Source organism: Colias philodice, chromosome 23 (genome assembly GCF_061535455.1).
Source record: "Colias philodice isolate Cphi_HAF_F1 chromosome 23, ilColPhil1 Martin Lab GWU primary, whole genome shotgun sequence".
Lineage (NCBI taxonomy): Eukaryota > Metazoa > Arthropoda > Insecta > Lepidoptera > Pieridae > Colias > Colias philodice.
The window spans coordinates 5,869,631-5,891,538 of record NC_143108.1 but is presented as its reverse complement, the minus strand read 5'-3'; the positions used below and the strand labels follow the sequence as shown (position 1 = coordinate 5,891,538).

At 32.1% G+C, this 21,908-nt stretch overlaps 1 protein-coding gene across 1 annotated transcript in view; it reads left to right on the top strand.

The window, feature by feature from the left end:
- The window catches only part of LOC149478071 (ABC transporter G family member 23-like), a 72,636-nt gene that overhangs the window by 10,287 nt on the left and 40,441 nt on the right, over positions 1-21,908 (top strand). Inside the window, exons 2-3 of the mRNA XM_089709867.1 lie at positions 20,289-20,454; positions 21,313-21,472. Of these exons, the coding sequence (XP_089565993.1) occupies positions 20,339-20,454; positions 21,313-21,472 (276 nt within the window). The 5' untranslated portion in view covers positions 20,289-20,338. The remainder of the gene's footprint in view (positions 1-20,288; positions 20,455-21,312; positions 21,473-21,908) is intronic.

Genomic DNA, 21,908 nt, shown 5'->3' with positions numbered 1-21,908 from the left:
GGGCGAAGCCGGGGCGGACCGCTAGTAGTAAATATAATTGAATATTCAAAGTAATAAAATCAAAGATTTAAATACATCATAGAAATATTTTAATAATTTAAGACTAATTATGATTAGTCACCTCTCGGCGCTACATAATTTATCGGAAAAATAAGTAGCAGTTTCTTAGGTGTCTATAAAATATCTTAAAAAAATTTTCAAATTAATGAGAATAATATTATTAAATTAGATAGTTATTAATCTTGTGTTCGAACGTGTACAGATTGAAGTGGAATATATATATTATGTAGACTTGTAGAGAAACAGAAAAGCTTAAAAAAATCATTTAGGTATAATTTAATTACAAAACATCGTATTTCCTTAATTGATTTAGAAAGATCATAGATACTGTTCAGATCGTTTTATAATCAGCGAAAAATAGCTCCATATACTTTACAATGATTTCGAATGTAGAGCCATAGAACATAGACATACCTATTAGCCAGCACACGTTTTTGGCAGGAAAATGACTTGAAATATAAAAAAAAACTTACTAGAAAAGTTTGAACCTAATGATTATACAAAAAAAATCATAGCCACTAATATATTTTTTTTATACAGATAGAGCAAACACTGCTGTGTCTTTTTATCATATTTTAAAAGGTAAAAGAGATTCAAAAGAACTCTTAACACATCATTATAAAATGGTCACAATTGTCGGTAAATGAAGCCACGGGACATCACTAATAATTAATGTTATTATGAAAACAATCGACTGTGACCTCATCATTGTTTTTCAAGTGTATTGTTTTCATCACGTCATGTAACTAAGAAAAGGAGTATTTTGTATGTACTTAATGTTATCTCTAATTAGAATATCTATGGTATTACCACACCCCGGACACTCCATACAAAATTATCGTTTTGACAGTCACACTGTAGAGACTGCAAATGTGTGTGTTAACGCTTTATGGTTGGCACATTTTTGACTAGCGTAAAAAAAATTCGCGTTTTTCTGATGAAATACATCCGTAAACAGCACAATATCTAACCATTTTCTACGAAAAACAATAATCACAAATCCAAAATAATAAAATTACTTTAAGTCAATTTGATTAATGTTGTCAATCTTCGTTGCGTATCGTCCCTGTAGAAAAATGTGGACCATTTTTAGACTGATCGTGCGGGGTGAGGTAAGTGTTTAATTTTGGCGGGAGGCGGAGAGTGTCCGTTCTGTAGCGTTTAGCTACTATTATGTATTCTGTGGTATTACCTCAAAACAATTTAAACTCAGTCTAACTTAAACCAGGGATCTGTCAAGTGTCAATAGTAATGAGTCTATGTGAAATACGACAGAACCTCCCGCGCCCTGTCTAAAGTTATTTGTGGTAAGACAGGTAATGTTTTATGATCATGAATTATTCTGATTTTAGAAGTAACTACATTTATATTAATTTTATAGTAACTAAAGAGTTTCTTGCCAGCTTTTCACTGGCTCCCTTCCTGTTTTTTAACTAATTTTCAAGGACAAAGTTAAGGATTTCCGACATGCGACTACCTTGATCTTTTTATTTGATTTTATTGACATAAAATTGGACTCGTTTATATTATTTAAATTGTAATATATGATAAGTAGTTATATAATTATGTTTAGTCCTATATTGACACACTTTGCTTCATCTGTTCATTTTTTAGTATGTTATAGTTTACTTTAAACGGACAGATTTAATTGAAACACATATCAAAGATCGGTGACGATAAAAAAATTCTTTAGTTAAACTTATTATCCAGGGTCGTGGACGATTTCTAAGAGTACCCGCGGCCCCGGCTAACTGCGCGGCTCGACGGAACACAGTGGGGTTTTAGTCGGTAAGAATCCGACATAACCCTTGGCTCCATCCCCGGGGGCCGTGGGTATCTTTGGAAGATTTCCCCACTATAAAAAAAAAAGTTAAACTTATTATAGCGAGTTTTTTTAATCTATATTTAACTACCATTCAAAAGTTATGCTAAAGTTTGTGATGGATGTTTTATACTTTTAATATAACCTTTTTTTATTGTGAATAGGGAAGCGCTTGACCACAATCTCGCCTGATGTTAAGCTGAGATGCGGTCCAAGATGGAACGCGCTTTCCTAGAAGGTACCTGTTCACTCTACGCTTGAAGAGAAGAAGCTACCAATCTTTATTGAGAGTATTAAAACTTCATACATCACTCTTTGATAAAAAAAATATATACCTAGTCTATGTCTGAAATACAAGTCTGTGTCTGTGTGTAAAAGATTAGTCTATGGCTGCTTTTCCCCCTATTTCCGTAGGGGCTGAAAATGTGTGACACAAAATATCACATAGGTATTATTATAATATCACCTTAATAATTATTGCAAACAATAAATCGACCATGTGGTTGAAAAGTTATAAATCAATTCCACATAATTAAAACAAAGTTCAATCAACTTGGAAACACGAATATCATATAAATTAATAAACGTATTATGTGAATCATTGCTAAAAAAAATCGAAAATATTTAAATAAGTTGAACAGCTAGATAATTTACATTTACCACACACACAAACCCACCTTAATTTATTTCATTTTTCTCACATTTTTTATTTCAATTTTGTTTCCTTTTGTATGCCTATTTGTTTGTTACACAAACACTTGTCTATACTAATAAATTTTACATGTTTTAAGGCTCATAAAACTGCCATATTTGACCTATGATCCACCACGAATGTCCAAAATTGGTTCAGCGATTTATCCGTGAAAGCGTAACAGAATAACAGACAAACGGACTTTCTTTCACATTTAAAATTGTATGATTAAAGAATATAATTATAAACAACAAAAAGATAATATATATTTCATTGTATATAAAAATAATATTATAAAGAGGATACATTTTAAGCTTTTTTAAGATTTTTGTCAAAAACTACGGAACCAAATTTAAAATTCTACTGACTACTACCATAAAAAAGCTAACATCATTACCGAGTTACATTTGCGATAAATATTTTTCATGGGTCAACAACAATCACATTTTTCCTATATAGATATAGCTGTGCCCCGCGGTTTTACCCGCATTGCTCCGCTTCTCCGGTCTTAGCGAGATGATAATAATAAATAGCCTTACTATAAAAATGGGCTTATTAGCACCGAATGAATTTTTCAAATCGGACCCGTAGTTACTGAGATTAGCGCGTTCAAACAAACAAACCTTCAGCTTTATTATATTAGTATAGAGTAATAATTATATTTCACTAGATCCAATAACCTTTAAGTATTAAGTATCAATCAAATTAAATGCAAAAGTGCGAATTTAAAGCCTTCCTTTTCAAAGTCGGTTAAATATATATGAAATAAATAACTCATTAGTATATAATTATAGGTGTGTATGCAAATAAATCACGTGTTGAAGGAGTCACGTTATGAATACATAATATTTGTGATATTATTATGGAATATTTTTCGCAAAACCTGTATTTTAATTATTTATCAAAACTAGACCTATGACAACTGCGCGTCAATGTACATAATACATAGTAAGGGCGCTTGTGCACTACAAGGAATTTTACTGTCCGGCATTCCGATTTTTTACGGTCCGGTGTGGCATGAAAAATCCGATGAATTGCTTGTGCACCTGTCCGTCTTTACTCGGATCAGTGCGGTACAGTTCAAGGAAGTATGGCGGTATCATGCTATCATAAATGATTGTTTTCGCATTTTACAAGAAACGAGTAAAAATATAGAAGGTGAAATATTATATTACTTCGTTATAATAAAAAGTAAAGTTCCGTAAGAGATTTAAAATGCGTGTTTCACTTATTTATTTTAATCGGTGACGAGGAGCTAAATCTATTCCCACTTGAACTTTAACTTACCAACACTTACTTAGATAAAAATTATAGGTCAATGCTTGGTCAATGTATGTAAAATAACAATACCGACTTCTCAAATCTCATTGCCAGCTAAAAGAAAGTAAAACAAGAGCTTGCTTTCAATTGGCATATGCAATAAAAAGAGTAAAATCCAAGCAAGTGGGCATTCGAAAACAATTATACCTACAGCGACTCGTAAACTCAAAAAAACCATCCGGAATAGGGAAAAGTAAAATGTCGGACAGTAAAATTACGTATAGTGCACAAGCTAGTATTTAGATTAATGGCGTGCCATACCGGACCGTAAAAAATCGGAATGCCGGACCGTAAAATTCCTTGTAGTGGACAAACGCCCTAACTTAATATTATACTAGCCAATTGTCCTGGTTTCACGTGGAATTAAAAAATATATTTTTTTGTGTTGTATTCTCGGTAATGGTGTATCTATGTAATGGTAAAAAAAATTATATTGAGTATGTAGTTTTTTCAGATTGTTTTTTAGAAATATTGTATGGTATTATATTATCTGTGGTATTACTATATAAAAAAAGAATACAAGTATTAGATACCATGTATAAATGCGGAATCTGCGAGAAACGATGCTTTATCTTTCGACCTCATTGTCTGAAAAAATGTAGATCTCTGCTGAAATTTCTCAGTTACACAAACAAAAAATATAAATAATAATAGATGGAGTTACATCATTTATTTAATTTATTACTAAATTGGTTTTATTTCGTATAGTTTGTAAAAACAAGAAACTAAAAGTTCCCATGCCTCAGTAGTCTGATTTTAATCATTTTAAAATAAACAAACGTACTTTTTTATCGGCCTAATGCAAAAAAAATCTTAATTCTATTCAATGTATATTTCCGCCATAGATATATATGATTGACCTTAACACCCTCATCCGAGTAGGCCTAAAACAAGATCATTAAAATATTTTTATTTAAATTTTATTCTTGGCTATAAAATATCAACTTAACAGGATCGGATCTGTCATAGATTAATTAGTATTCCATCATAGGCCATTAACTTTTTTATAAAATATCTACGCATAAAATTTCCTATGATACTTGTTTAACATTTCACCATAATATTATCTACAATCTACATGATAATATTAAACACTGTGCCCTCCGGTTTTACCCGCAGTGCTCCGTCTTGGTCTTCACGTGATGACTATATTGCACGCCTCATAAGCGAAGCGTTGAGGTGGGTACTATAACTGTCACTTCGCGCAAAACATCTGATTTTTCAAACTTAAAATGTCTTTATGTATCATACATTGCACTTGTAAGATAATACATACACACACATATTAAGAAAAAACACTATTTTTAACGTTCATGATATTTTTGATGTCATTTTTGTTATTTAAACTAGTTAAAAAACAGTTTAAAAAAGTTCTGTCTTGGACGTCCGTGTGTCTGTATGTGCGGATCCTTTTTCTTGTTAACACGATAGCGACCGAAATACTTTACTAATCGAGTCTTTTTTTTTCTTTTACGCTTGAGTATGCTCAGGAATAGAACCCTTTCATTTTTCAGGGTCTGATTCGATGTGGTTTAATTGTTATTAAATAAACAAAAATAATAATTAATAAATATTTATTAAAAAAAATTATGAGGCGTGCACTTTTGGATTTTCCAAATTATTTAATTATTTAGCCTATAGCCTTTCTCGATAAATGGGCTATTTAACACCGAAAGGATGTTTCAAATAGGACTAGTAGTTCCTGAGATAAGCGCGTTCAAACAAACAAGCTTTAATGTGAGTAGGTATGGAGGTATCATCATCATCCACAGAACAGTTTAAGCATGGACGTATAAAAAAAGACGGACGGTATATCGCTTATACATGGAGTGAAGCTTAATAATGGCGGCGACACATCCATGTGTGTGTGCCATGTTGCCATGGCAACAGCTGTGTTGATGACAATGGCGGCTGTATTTTTTTCTATAAATTTTGCCGTAATAATTTTGTCATTAAAACATAAAAGAAATAACTTGCTTCCCTGTGGAATGAATCCCTTGTGTTTTGTTATTTAAAATTGTACTGTTGCGACACCATTTAACCACGCAAGACGGCATTTTAAATATTTTTTGTGAAACAGTGACGCAGTTAATCAGTCGGTAGTTTACGACGTAATGGCGGCCGACTAGCTTACTATGGTGAGAGTGTGTGCGTGTTCATTGTCTTTACACGATCGCTAGCTTACTACGGTGGCTTCACGTTGTTTGTTCGTAAAACGGCGTCCGTCTTTTTTTATACGTCCATGAGTTTAAGTATGTTCTGTGTCATCATCACTATCACTACATAGTATAAAACAAAGTCGCTTTCTCTGTCCCTATGTCCCTATATATGCTTAAATCTTTAAAACTACGCAACGGATTTTGATACGGTTTTTTTTAATAGATAGAGTGATTCAAGAGGAAGGTTTTAGTATATAATTTATTAGGTTTTAGACAAAGCGGGCGAAGCCGCGGGCGGAAAGCTAGTTTATTATAATGAGTGATTAGTATCCAGTTTTACCGCCTATATTGCTTTAAATAATTTTCCTTATCTTGTAGCGAATAGTAATAGATTAACGATAGATAACACAGCTCAACAAAAAAACAATTGCACGCCTCATAAGCGAAGCGTTGAGGTGGGTACTACTGTCACTTCGCGCAAAACATCTGATTTTTCAAACTTAAAATGTCTTTATGTATCAAAGATTGCACTTGTAAGATAATACATACACACACATATTAAGAAAAAACACTATTTTTAACGTTCATGATATTTTTGATGTCATTTTTGTTATTTAAACTAGTTAAAAAACAGTTTAAAAAAGTTCTGTCTTGGACGTCCGTGTGTCTGTATGTGCGGATCCTTTTTCTTGTTAACACGATAGCGACCGAAATACTTTACTAATCGAGTCTTTTTTTTTCTCTTACGCTTGAGTATGCTCAGGAATAGAACCCTTTCATTTTTAAGGGTCTGATTCGATGTGGTTTAATTGTTATTAAATAAACAAAAATAATAATTAATAAATATTTATTAAAAAAAAATTATGAGGCGTGCACTTTTGGATTTTCCAAATTATTTTTTTTTGTTGCCCTGGATATTTCTACAGATTTATATAATTCAAGTACCCAGTTTGCGAATGTAATCATTAAAATTAATTAATTGGCTCTAGTTTTTTTTAAATTTGGATTTTCATATATTAAATTTTCTTACGGCCCTTCGGAATACGGGTTAATAACAAGTGTTTATTTTTTTGGTGAATTACTTTTTCTGCACATTTATTTGCTCAGAAATAACCCTATTCTATAAAACTGGCTGTAGAATATCAGAATAATAAATTATTTCTGTAAAAAAATCATTTTTATGAACAACAATGTTCGGTTTGTATTGAGTTGAAGAAATACCCAGTAGCACTTAGTCAGCAAAGTGGATAGGTATACGAAATTCCCTTGATGTTTTTATTAATAGAATTGGACAAAGCAAATTAATTAGGAATAATTAATAAATATGAGAATTTAGGCCTTTGAGGGAATCTAGAAGTATAAGAAGAATACCCGACGGCCCTACAGGACGGGCGTGTCGAAAATTGATAAAAGATGGAAATTTAACAAAATTTTATAACTGATGCTGAATGTAAATTATGGAGAGATATAGTATTGGTAAATTTAAGGTAAATTTAAAACACCAAATTATAAAGAAATTGCACAACAGTTGTTAAAAAAACTTCATTATTTTATGAGCAATTACGAACATAAAGCTACACTTTCCCCACAGTCTCCTGGATAGATATCCAGTAAATCTGCGAAATTTCTGTGAGAAACAGGAAGAACGCATCGAAAAAGAAGTAAAAATTATGGAATAAAGGTACCAGGGTATATGGGATTTCACATGATGTCAGATTACTGATGGTCCATAACAAAGCTATTGTCCCAAAATTAACTAAGAAGAGAAGCTTATAAAATCTATTTGCTTGTACTTTTTCATAAGTTTTAATGATTTTTCTCTATTTTTATATCCATTTGAATTAATTAAATACTAAAACAAAACAATAAGTAAAACTTTGTAATAAATAAATGATGTTAAACAAATATACCTTCTATTTCATGCTGCGTTTTAGAGTCTAATAAGAAAATTAGGATTAAAAAAAAACTAGAGCCAATCTACCAAAACCATTAATAGTTTTATATATAATATGCATTAAATTATTCGAAACTACTTTCACATCCAGGGCAACAAAATCATTGTTGACCAGTGTAATGAATTAATAAATAATGAGTCATTTAAACTTAGCATTTACATCAAAATATGAAGATGGAGCTAGAGCATTCTTTTGTGATCTTTTAGTGTGAACGAAAACTCGTATTCAGTGTTGTTCAGTATTAGAACATTGCATAGAATCTTTTCGAACGCACTAAGAACAACGGAGGAATGCTCTACGCCTGTTTACACTAAAATAATTTGACTTAGTGGAGTTAGAATGAGCATTCGCTCGTTTGATGTAAATGCACCGTAGAAAGAAAGATCTCTTCCGATTGAAATCCGTTTTTTTTTTTCGAGGTTAATTTTGAGTTTTCAATATTTAAATTACAGTACCACAAACTTAACTGACCCGGTGGCAAATACTGGAACTACGTGCAGCCTTTTTGAAATGTCACATTTTCACTGACTTTTCATACGGAATATTTTGTATAAATAAATGTTAATTTACACCATTGGCAATGACATTATTTTTACCCTTGCATCCGGGGAAATACTATTTAGCGGCACTAAAATCAGTGACACCGTCACCGGGTCAGTTAAGTTTGTGGCACTGTAGATGTCTTGTAGACAGTGTCACCTTGTTATTGCGATGTATTAAAAATTAAGACGTTTCGATAGTACGTACTTGTAAAACGATTATTTGTGGACACTACGAATTTCGATCATCTATTTTGAAAGGTTAAAATGTTTGACTTCTTTTCTTCTTCTTTATCCATTTTCTCACATAAAATATATAATAAACTAAACAAATAGTAACATAAGATTAAATTACTACAAAATGTCATTTGAAAATTGAAACTAGCTCATTTCCGCGGTTTTGTTTCAATCATGCATCTATACATCTATTTGATAATATGCTAACAATTTTACGCTCTGATTGTTTAGCTTTCTATGTGAAAGATTTTTAAATACACACATTTAAGTAGTATTTGCGGTTTATTTATTTATTTATTTTATTTATAATCTTTATTGCATACAACACAAATACAAATTTCACACACACAGACAGGACATTAGATGCAAAGGGCGGCTTTATTGCTTCAAGCAATTTCTTCCAAGCAACCCGAGCAGCCAATGTATTGGAAAAAAAAGAAAATTAAGGTAGATTATGTACACAATAGAAATAAAAAAAGGACATCACATAATAAAATAAAAGACAACAAAAAAATTATGACAAATAAAAACACATGAAAAAAACAGTAAAAAAAAAACAAGCAAGAAAAAAAAATGACAATAATTAATAATAAAAATAATTAACAGGTTTGCAAATAGTGACACTTAACCATATTTTTAAAAGAGTGGAGCGTTTGTGCTTTCCTTATGCTAGTGGGTAAGTCATTCCAGAGTTGAACGGCTTTTACGGTGAAAGAGGCGTTGTAGAAATTAGTATGGTGCACTGGAACACGTAGCATTAGGTTATCATTAGATCGTAGGTTCAAACTCCTGGCAGATAAAAATTCAAAATTATCTTTTAAGTAGCATGGGATACGGGGATCAAATAGGATGGAGTAAAGGAGAGAGAGGACATGAGCGTTACGACGAAGTCGTATGGGTAACCACTGAAGCTGCTTCCGGAAGGCTGTGACATGATCAAATTTCCTTAACCCAAAAACGAAGCGCACCGCAAGGTTCTGTAAGCGTTCGAGTTTATTAAGTTGCTCCTGAGTAAGGTTTGAGAAGCAAACGTCAGCATAATCTAGTGTTGGTAGCATCAGGGTCTCGTGCGTGTTTGTCAAGGTTTACCATGACAAACACGCAAAACTTTTTCTTTAAAATATGTTACCTATTGATAAGGTTCCTGAAATAAACTTAACATTACGAACACTTAATTCAGTAGTTTAAGTAGTAGGTAATATGATTATTATTTAAATTTATTTCTTTAAATAATTTGCAAAAGTTTCTCTTTCTTAGGTACTCTTCTTTAATACCTTACTGACTTACATTTCCCAATGACCTTACGGTATGACCATGATCTACACTCGCGGCCTTTCATTTCTACATTATATAACATTAGTATAATATTTACTAATTCTCTTTTATATTATTACATGTTTGAGTATCTTAATTATGCGTGATTTCTTCATTGCGATACATTGAATCTTAATAATATATTAAATTATAGCGTATTGAATTTATTTCAATTTATTTACCTAGCTCTAGCTTGCCTAATTTTAAGCCTTCTTTAAGGCTTAAAAATTAAAATTAACAGTTATTACATTTAAGTGACTGATAATGTGACTGATAAGTGACTACATTACTAATATTTAGTATTTATTCTGTGGTAAAACTGTTAAATGTGGCTTAAATAGATAATATAAAAGTTCAAAATGCGAAGTTTTGTATAAAATACTTCAAAATTATTTGGTACTAGCTTCCGCCCACGACTTTGTACGTGCATCCCCGTTTTTCCCCGTTCCCGCAAGAATTTCGGAAATCCTTTATTAGCGGATGCCTACGTCCTAACATCTACCTGCATGCCAAATTTCAGCCCGATACGTCCAGTGGTTTAGGCTGTGCGTTGATAGATATATCAGTCACCTTTGAGTTTTACGTAGGTATCGATCGTACATGTACGATCGTGTACGATCGTGACTTACATTTACATATATCAGTCACCTTTGAGTTTTACGTAGGTATCGATCGTACATGTACGATCGTGTACGATCGTGACTTACATTTACACGTTTATTATATTATCTACTAAACAATTAATCAATCAGAAGTTTGTCTCTCCACCATACCCCAAAACATTTAACTAATTTTAATAAAATTCATCCAATAGATAGACCATGACCTAGACTGGAAATCGCTTATTAAAGTGTTACGTACTATTAACAAGACTTTAAGTAACATAACATTTATTTTCTCTTTCTTTAAAGAATAAAGATAAACATAGATAATATAGATAATATAGCTAAGTATGTATAACGCAACAAACAGATCGCATTGGCCTCATTGTACGTTAGTCTAACGGTGTTTAGATGCACTTTACATGCTACGATATTTCCTATTATTGAAGTGAAACTTCTTTATCGGGGTTGGAAAAAAATTTAGTGTAACATTTTTTCGTTACGCGTCACATTTTTCCGTTACGCGCCATCTTTTTCTTATCCCTACCAAGCGTGATTCGACGTATTTCTGTAAAGTTGCATATAGTAAATTATTTTATGAAAAATAAGGTCATAAAGAAGTTTCACTTCTTACGTGTGTACACTAGTACATGCACACATTTTTTCTGGGACCTAGGTACTAGTTTTTAATTATTATTATCTACTAGTTTAAATTTAATATCCAGTACTTAAAATAGTCAGTACTACGTATTATAAAGCGAAGGTTTATGTGGTGTTTGTTTTTATTGTACGCTAAAGTTGATCGCATCTAAATGAATTTAGGTAGAGAAAAAGTGTCTTTTACAAAAAGATATAGGTATTATCTTTTTATATATTTAATTGGGATTTGTAGAGCTATATTTTATAGTATTTTATGATGGAATTTAAAGGATTTATAGCCATTTTAAAGTTAATAAAATTTGCAAGTTCAATATGGGCCTTGTAGTTTACACGTGTCAAATTAACATAATATTATTATCTATCCATCCAATGTAAAATACCTACGTATTAACCTATTTAAAATATTTTTTTTATATGTATATATAATTTAAAAGCATGTTTTTATATTCTATGTATTAAAGTACACTACTCACGCATAATTTACATACAGTATCTATGTATTTTCACGTATCTACTCAGTTTTTGAATAAGACCACGCGCATCACTACCCAATTAACTATCTACACATCGACTTTTAATATAGGCTCAAGTTCAGGCACCTTAGTATTACATCTGCTAACAGAGACGATAAAACATCGTGTCGCATCCGTATCGTCGGCTGTAAATGTAGGTTACAAACGAAATTACGTTGCCAACACGGCGACACATCAGGCCGATGCAATAAATATTACTGCAAGTTATTACTCTTTTACAATCGTTTGTGATTGTTGATCAATCGGGGTTAAGCGTCGCTGGGTGCGGCTGGATGTTGGATGGGTGATTATTGATTGATTTGTAGATTTTGGTATAGATTTGGGAATGTATTTCAAAGTGTAATATTCGGAATATATTTGGAATTAATTTTCGTTTTCCAATTTGTTCTTCCAAATTCTGTATTTTTATTAAATACGTATAAATAATAAATATAATACTGAGCGCGGTTGCTAAAAAATTTTGTTACAAAAGCATTTTATACAAAAAATTAAAACTACATACATATAGAAATAGACTACTTAGTAGTTAGTTATCTCTATTGTATTCTATCGAAGCAAATATATGAAAAATCCCACTATACATATTATTATACTTGTATACATCATATGGTTTTGGAATTCGCGTGACAACTGACAAGCGAATAACAAAAACAAATGAGTACTTCTATATCATGCAATAGAAAATTATAAAACACGCGATCGTGTGGGAATATTCTCACTTAAATGTATGTCAAGTTAAATAATTATATTTTTTATCATTTATCACAATAATTGCTCTCCTAATCGTCCTTACCTAAAAACTTGATAATTCGAAACATAATAATAACGAATAAACATTGAAGCCGAGAATTTAATAAAAATCACCTTTAACTTGTATCAAAGTCCATCAAATTCCGTCCTACTGTTTGCGCAATTGAGGAACAAACAAACATAAAAACTCTAATTAGTCTAATCCATACTAATATTGTGCTAATATTATAAATGCGAAAGTAACTCTGTCTGTCTGCCTGTTACTCAATCACGCCTAAACTACTGAATCAATTTGCATGAATTTTGGTATGGAGATATTTTGATACCCGAGAAAGGACATAGGCTACCTTTTATTGCGAAATATGTACCACGGGCGAAGCCGGGGCGGACCTCTAGTAGGCTATATCATTACACTATAGTTCATTGCACTTAACCATTCTCCAAAAGATGTGACGTCAAATATTACCAAAAGAAGTTATTATATTATGATGTAATGTGGTTATTTTCTCTTAAATTCCATTCCTAATTTCCTACATCCTCGTTCTTATCCTCGTTAGCTGGTTTGTTATGTGGTTTTATAATATTTCTTTAATAAATGAATGTTTCCTTATTGAAATAACTTATTCATTAGTGTATGTACTTACTCACATTCTACACTGTAACTCCAACCATCTATTTGTCTTTTTTCGAACATTTTCATCAATACAAATTGCTCTATTACATCTAGTATAATATCTCATAATCACAAAAGAATAACGTTTCGTTCACGCGTTCTTATGTAGGTACCTAACATGATATTTAGTCCATCGTCCGGAGAGATGTGGTGGCGTGAGACGTGTTCCGCTCACGCCGCCCCATGAGGTTAGAGCTGGTTGGCTCACAATTTGTTTTGGCCCGGCGACGGGCAGCCGCTGACGGGGTCACGGAAGAATTCTACCATACCCGTGGCCCCGTCGTTGATGCGGCTTGACGGAACACAGTGGGGTTTTGGTCGGTAGGAATCCGACATAACCCACGGCCCCTTCCCCGGAGGCCGTGGGTATCTATGCAAGATTTCCCCACTTAAAAAAAAAAAAAAAAAAAAAAAAAAAGGTACCTAACATGATTACAGTCCGTCTGTCAATAATGTGACGTAAGGACCATTAGAACGTTTTCTTCTCAAATAGATAGCTTAAACAGGGTGTCCCAAATGTAGTATATCTACTATGCTAAATCTTAGCTACTATTAAGTATTCAATGGCTAAATGTAACTTGTAGTTTTTGATGCGATTACGAAAAAAATAATTATAAAATTCCGAATGCATTTTTGGCCTGTATTTAGAATATTATTCGTTCTGTATGATTTATAACATCCTTACATTATCCTAAATTATTTGTGTAATTTGAAAATACATGGACCTTCTACTATTAAATAATTATTAGATATTATTCCTTCCTTAGAATATAAAAAAATCTTTAAAAATGAACAAGGCATCCAATACAATAGACATAGAGTACTCAAATTGCTGCAATATTGTGTTCACTTAAAGAATAATGATTTTCTCTATCTTTCCTGCCGATAAAATCTTAACCTAAAGGTTATCTTAACCTAAGGATAAATTACCATTATACCTATTCATTCAATCCAATTAATCACTCAATGTACCTTATACAATTTATTACACTTAGCTATACATTATTCTATATTCTCTATAATTAACACAATAATCATCTCGTGTAGTTACATAAATCATATGACTCATAAATATCTATTGAGTTCTTATTACCGGGTTATATTTTCAATCAAACAACCTTATATATCTAATCAATTAATCATCATCAACAACAATCCATTTCTACTTATAAGGACAAATTTCGCCAAGTCTATACATAATATAGTCTATATTGTATACTAGCTTTCCGCCCGCGGCTTCGCCCGCGTTTTCAAAGAAAAACCCGTTCCCGTAGGATTTCCGGCATAAAACCTATCCTATGTCCTTTCTCGGGTATCAAAATATCTCTATACCAAATTTCATGCAAATTGGTTCAGTAGTTAAGGCGTGATTGAGTAACAGACAGACAGACAGAGTTACTTTCGCATTTATAATATTAGTATGGATAAAATCGTAGGAAAGTCAAAACTGTACATTGAATATTTTTTTTAAATACTTGGGCCGTGATGTACATTTATCAATAGATACTTACCGACCGCGACGCCAAAAATATTGTTTTTAAAATTTTATTCTGTTTGTCTGTATGTATGTCCGAACTCCGAAGGCGAAGCCGCTGGATGAATGCTAGTAGTATCATAAAACCGACCGCGATGTAAAAATAATGTTCAAAATATTAAAATAAAATACACTCGCGTATATTAATCGAAAGTAATTACAATTATTTAAATCAATTCACAACGTAAGTGTTGATTGACGGCGAAATTTTACGCCATGTAATTCATACTAATTGATACTTCGATAGAGGGTTTTGTTTCATAATAGAACCACAGATAATATAATACTTAAAGAACGTTCTAGATAAACATTGAATTAGATGTGTTATGGGGTATGGTGAGAATACTAATTATTGTTTTATAATATAACATGACATGAAATAAGGGACACACTGAAATAAGTGTGATCATATGCTATCACAATGTTAGTTGTAGATAGGTTATTTTCGCTCGATGAGTGGCACGTCGTGTCGAAATGTGGACAATTAGCCACATTTTACTTCAGTTGTCTTCTTCGCTCATGATACGACGCCGCCGGCATATATTCGAAGTAGCATTCCGCCCGCGGCTTCGCCCGCTGTGTCTTGAACCTAATAAATTATAGGTACATATAAACCTTTCTCTTCAATCACTCTATCTGTTAAAAAACGCATCAAAATCCGTTGCGTAGTTTTAAAAATTTAAGCATAACTAGGGACAGAGAAAGCGACTTTGTTTTATAAACTTTTTACTTATAAGACTACTAGCGACCCGCCCCGGCTTCGCACGGGTGCAATGCTGATACTAAATACACTACAGAAAAATTGTGAACGTTGTATAGGTATAAAAATATAGCGGCCCGCTCCGGCCTCCGGCATCGCACGGGTATAAAATACATAGCCGGGCGGCCGCAAACGCTACGTCCTGCAATTTTTAAATCTGTAATATCTTCGAAAATATTCACTTAAATCATACGGTGTAAAGGGCCATATAGATCTATATTAAATGAACAATGTATCCATGGTATTTAATTGGTTAAGGATTAATGCTGTATTGGTTAAAATCGCTTCGAAAATTAGCCATTATTTGTCGTAAAAAGTAAATGACAAAAAAAAGTTATTGTGGGTTATCCATAAGAGATAGACATATACCATCGCGGATTTTTCTGTAGACCTTTTCAATGTGTATAATACTTAGTACATTATTTTGATAAAACTCGTAGGGTTCAGCCTGCGTTTGCAATGTAAGCGGAATAAATGTAATTTTTTACGACATCACATTAGAAACCTCAAAAATAACAGTACTTCTCCACTACTTAATGGATCTTATTATACATATAAACCTTCCTCTTGAATCACTCTATCTATTAAAAAAAACCGCATCAAAATCCGTTGCGTAGTTTCAAAGATTTAAGCGTACAAAGGGACATAGGGACATAGGGACAGGGAAAGCGACTTTGTTTTATACTATGTAGTGATGATAACATCATTGGCTATGCTAGTATTTTTACTCCATACTGTAAATTCTTGTAAAAATTATATCTACTTATAGGTTTTTTCTTGATACTATACACATTGAAAACTTCAAGCTGAGTACCACTAATATTGAAAAATAAAAATAAATGTGTGCGTGTACTAGTGTACACACGTAAGAAGTGAAACTTCTTTATGACCTTATTTTTCAAAAAATAATTTACTATATGCAACTTTACAGAAATATGTCAATCACGCGTGGTAGGGATAAAAACAAGATGGCGCGTAACGGAAAAATGTCACGCGTAGCGAAAAAATGTTACACTAAATTTTTTTCCAACCCCGATAAAGAAGTTTCACTTCAAAAAGTTAATGTCCATACAATTTAAATAAAGTAATATTCACAAAAAAATATATGGTTTTTAATTTTATGATATGTATCTTGTTTGTCAGGTGATTTAGTGATACTTAAATATGATTACCAAGCTGTATAATTTTTTATTTCAATTTATATAGGTAATAAACAAATAAATATATAAACAGATACATTAATATTTATAATCGAACTAATTAAAGGACACAATTTGACGTCAAACTTTAACTTTTCCCAGTAAATACTAATAAATACCTACTTAATATTAACATATTGAATCCGGTTAAATAGATTTGCAAACCAAAGCTCCGACGATTTAATTATTATTACTCCGCAAAATTAGCCCCCGGTATAAATTTACATTTTTTTAATTTAATCAAGGTCTAATAATAAGGAAAAGTATTATGCCTACCTCAATGGAAAAATATCAAATACGTAGTATGCATAATTAGATTTTTTTGAAACCGGGGTGAAAAGTAAGTGTTAAATGAAACTTAGTTACAAAAACGTATATATGGATACTAATCAAGAAAGAACTCAACAAAATGAAAAAAGTGGTAATGCAGAAGAACCACAATGATAGCCATAATCATATTAAAAATGCAACAGAGTTCAATCTTATGTATACGTTTATATTGACTTATGTATAGGTACGTTCAGCGCGATGAAACATACATACATTCTAAGAAATGTATTGTAGTACCTACTAATAAAACAATGATTTACATATGATCGCGGTACGTGGATAGCACACGCAAAAAAACATAGACCACACAGTGTGTTTTAATCCATTGATAATATTATAGTATAGTTATACATAGTTATAATTTTTACGCGAAAATTGGTGATGATAGATGAATGAACGTGATTATAATGAGAAAGGATGTTTGTATAAGTATTGCAGTTTCAACAACAGCAGATCGTATCTAAAAATATTTTTCATTTACCGAGTGACAATCTCTATACATTTTTGTCCCAGTAAAACCGGCTACACACCTACGTGCAGCAGGGGCAATATTGGAATTGCACCCTTAATTGGCTCCTTAATTATGATGTGTATAGGCAAGCAGGGGCAACTTAGAGCTGCTGAAATTGCTCCGACCGCCGTGCAACCGAGATTGTTCCAATATTGCCCCTGCGGCAGGTACGTGAGTAGTCGGCATAACCAGTTTAACCCTGACGAAGCTGTGACAAATACTACAATATAATATAATTGATTAGAGTACCTCTCTAATAATTCTTACATCTGCCCCCGTACCACGATCTTATAGCAGTATTATATCCAGTATAGAAAAACAGCGCTATATAGGTCGTATAACGCACCACACTGGAAACAATACTGCTACTACATCATGGTCCCTTGAAGATCCCATATTTTAAACAATGGTGCTAATCTCAACGCCTCAGAGGTCGAATAAGTAGGATCATGATGTAACGATTACGGCACCACGAGCATCAACGTAACGGTTACGTCATGGCTATCGGATGTTGGGCCCTTGTTTTACTAGGTCTTTTAGAGATGTACATTCCGTAGATATTCTATGGAGAAGATGGAGGTATATGTAGGTCACAGATAGTATAATACTATACTAGTAATGTAGGTAATTGAATTTGAAGGAGTTAATATATATTGTCTGGTAGAGATCATTGCATAGTGATAAAGTCGTCAATTGTTATAGTACATTACTCTATCATATTATTGTTTATTTTCTTAATGTTTGAATGTTTTACGACATTTTTCTACATTATTTTTATTAGTAACTAGCTGCGCCCCGCGGTTTCACCCGCGTGACTTCGCTTCTGTTTGTCTTAGCGTGATGATATATAAATATAGCCTATTATAGCCTTCCTTGATAAATGGACTATCCAACACTGAAAGAATTTTTCTAATCGGACCAGTAGTTCTTGAGATAAGCGCGTTCAAACAAACAAACTCTTCAGCTTTATAATATAAGTATAGATATAGATATAGAATTTGTTTATAATATTTCATCAAGTACAAGTGTACTAAGCAAAGGTAGTGAGTGCAAAAAATGTTTACATATTTAATAAAAACAGATTATTAAATTAATTATTCAAATAATTAACATTTATAATTACACAAATTTTTTTTGTGTAAGCAACTATTAAACGTGTAACCTTGTCTAGCTATCTATCTTTTTAATTGCCAATCTTTATAATTAGGATAACAAAAATTATAAAAAAAATATCATAAACATGTTTTTTTTTTGTAAGTGACGTACAAAAAAACATTGCCTTATAAATATATATATGTATATATAAGTATATATAAATGCTAATAGATTTTCAAATTTTATCAAATTAAAAAAAAATATATTTCATGGATTTATCTACGTACTTACATAAATTTAAGGAAATATACAGCTTGACCATGTATTGTGTGTATGTTTACCAACTACTTGACTCGATTTTGACCCACTTTTAATTGACAGTATTCATTCAAACATTGTAGTTACATTTATAAAAGATCGGTGACAATACAACAATTTCATGAACTTTATTACCCTGAATCAACAAAAAAAATTAGTACGCGTATTTTTTTTTTTTTTGTTTTTTGACTAACTAATAAACATGTGTATTTTCCCTCATACCTCTATACATGAATATATGATACGGATATTTATAAAAAACGGCCAACGACCATAATCGAGTTCAATTATCCGTTTAGTGGGACAGTGGAACAGGTTTGTTACCCCACATCTCATGTTTTGCTAAAAGTGAAAGACGTACGATATAATTCTCGAGTGTCGGCCAAGTTTGCTAAGGAAATCACCATCTGCTTGCAAAATTGTATCTAAATACTAGCTGCCCAGTGGTTTTACCCGCATTGCTCCGCTCCTACTGGTCTAAGCGTGCGTGATAATATTATAGAATATAGCCTATATGTTGACCCGAATGTGAAAAAGCTCTCTAGCTTATATTATTAAACCTTCATAGCCATAGTCTTCAATATAATACCTACCTAATATGTATTTAAAACAAACATATTTTTCTAACTAATTTTTGTATACCTTTCGTTATTCGTACGTCAATCAAAACCATTATCAATTTTTATAGTTTGTGATAAGTTGAAACTTGAAACTTATTATCATTATTTTTTAATTAATTAATTAATCTTATTTTAATGAATCATATGACGTCATGCATATAAAAACAACCTATCGCATTTCGAAATCTGTATAGTTGTAATCACATTAGATCCCAGTAACCTACCGTTTCTCACAACAAATTAAAATATGAATAACAATAAAATAATATAAACAGTATACAGGATATTGACGAATTTGAAGGAATGTAAATAACAAGACTATCCTCACGTCAACATCACTTCTAAAACTTGGCAAACACGCTTTAGTATTTTCCAATTTCCTACGCAATTAACAACGAATCGGTTCAAAAATATAAAGATTTTGACGCAAATGGTATGTAAAAAAAAACAATTAAATTCATCACAATATCTGGAAGAAAAGCCAACAGTAGAATTTTAATTAAATGACACTTTCCGCAAAGCTTCCGTCCTCAAAAGTAAAATGATAAAAATAAAAATATAATATCATTTGGCTCAAGTAACATATTTTTATATTTTTTTTTTCAGTTGACACAAAAATGCGCGCCAACTGAACTGTCAAAACTGACACATTCAAGATGGCGACGCCGGCCGTTGTGGTCGAACGGGCATGCAAGTTCTACGGTCGGAAGGGCAGCAATGACTGCAAACCAGTCCTGCAAAACTTGGACATGACCGTCGAGAAGGGTATTATGTAAGTTGTGTAGTACTGGTTTCTGTTTAATGCTTGATTATTAGCTCTATGTAAACATTAGTAGATGGATTACATGGTAACCTAGTTAGTGTAGCCCCGTTTACATTTGAATTTTGTCGATTTTTTTTAATTTTAATTTATACGTAACTAGTGCCTACTATTAAGTAGGTATTCTTTGCTAGTGCTTAGTGTTGACATGAGGTTCTACCATATTATAACAAGAGTTTTAATACGGATTAACCAGATAAGACTATTTGTACTTAGATCTTGTTTAATAATTATAGGCATTTAATAGAGTGTTTATTATGAATATTAAGCTGTCCATACGTAAACGATATTTACATAAAAAAATACTATCATAAAATATTTTGTAGTAAACAAGTCAATAGTTTTTTACTGAGCTTAATATGTACAATATTTATATACATACCTTATAGTGAAAAAAATGTTGTGTGGTTTTATGAAACCACGGTAAAAATGAAACTGTTCGAACGGTTCCGAATACTGCTTTGTGTAGCGCATGTCGCATGACGGTATACCTACTCGGCAGCCGCGATACACGCGACATGCGCTACACAGACCAAAAAGTTAGAGACGATGTAATAAAAGTTTCACTTTAATAATATTTTAGCTACAAGTATAGTTTCATAATCATTACATACTATAAAGAAAATTCGCTTGCCGCCGTCTGTGTGTCCGTGTGCTTAGATCTTTAAAAGTACGCAACAGATTTTGATGGATTTTTTCAATAGATAGAGTAGCTCTCGAGAAAGGTTTTAGTATACGATTTGTTAATTTTTATGCGAAGCGAAACGGGAACGCTAGTTATATGTGATTGCAGTTTATTCTTTATTTCAGATACGGTCTTCTCGGCGCGTCAGGTTGTGGCAAAACTACCCTCCTATCATGTATTGTGGGTAGACGGAAATTAGATAGCGGTGAAGTGTGGGTCCTCGGGGGGAGACCGGGGGAAAAGGGCAGTGGTGTACCCGGTCCTAGGGTCGGGTATATGCCGCAGGTATGTTTTTTATACATTTATTTGTTTTTATTTTTTATGATTTTTTTAACAAATACTATGCTTATACATCGGGAATATAATTTTCTTGGGTGAGTCATTTTAACAGATTATTTTTATCAAAATTACGTAATAAATGAATAGGTAAAAAATACTTTTTTTTTTGTGAATTCTTCGAACATTTTATTGAACTAAATTAATTTATACAGGTTTGTTTGCATGACAAATATTTATTGTTTTTGTGTTTGCTAATTCTTTGAACAGCTTATTGGGCTGATTAATTTTAATACATTTGTTTTTTGCCTTGAAGTTGTTGTCCTCTAATAAAAGTAGCAAATAGAGAGAATACATAATAATTATTAATTGAATAATTATTTAAACGATTTATTTGACTTATTAATTTCAACAGGTTGTTTTAATGTTGTTGTCACTTTGAGTA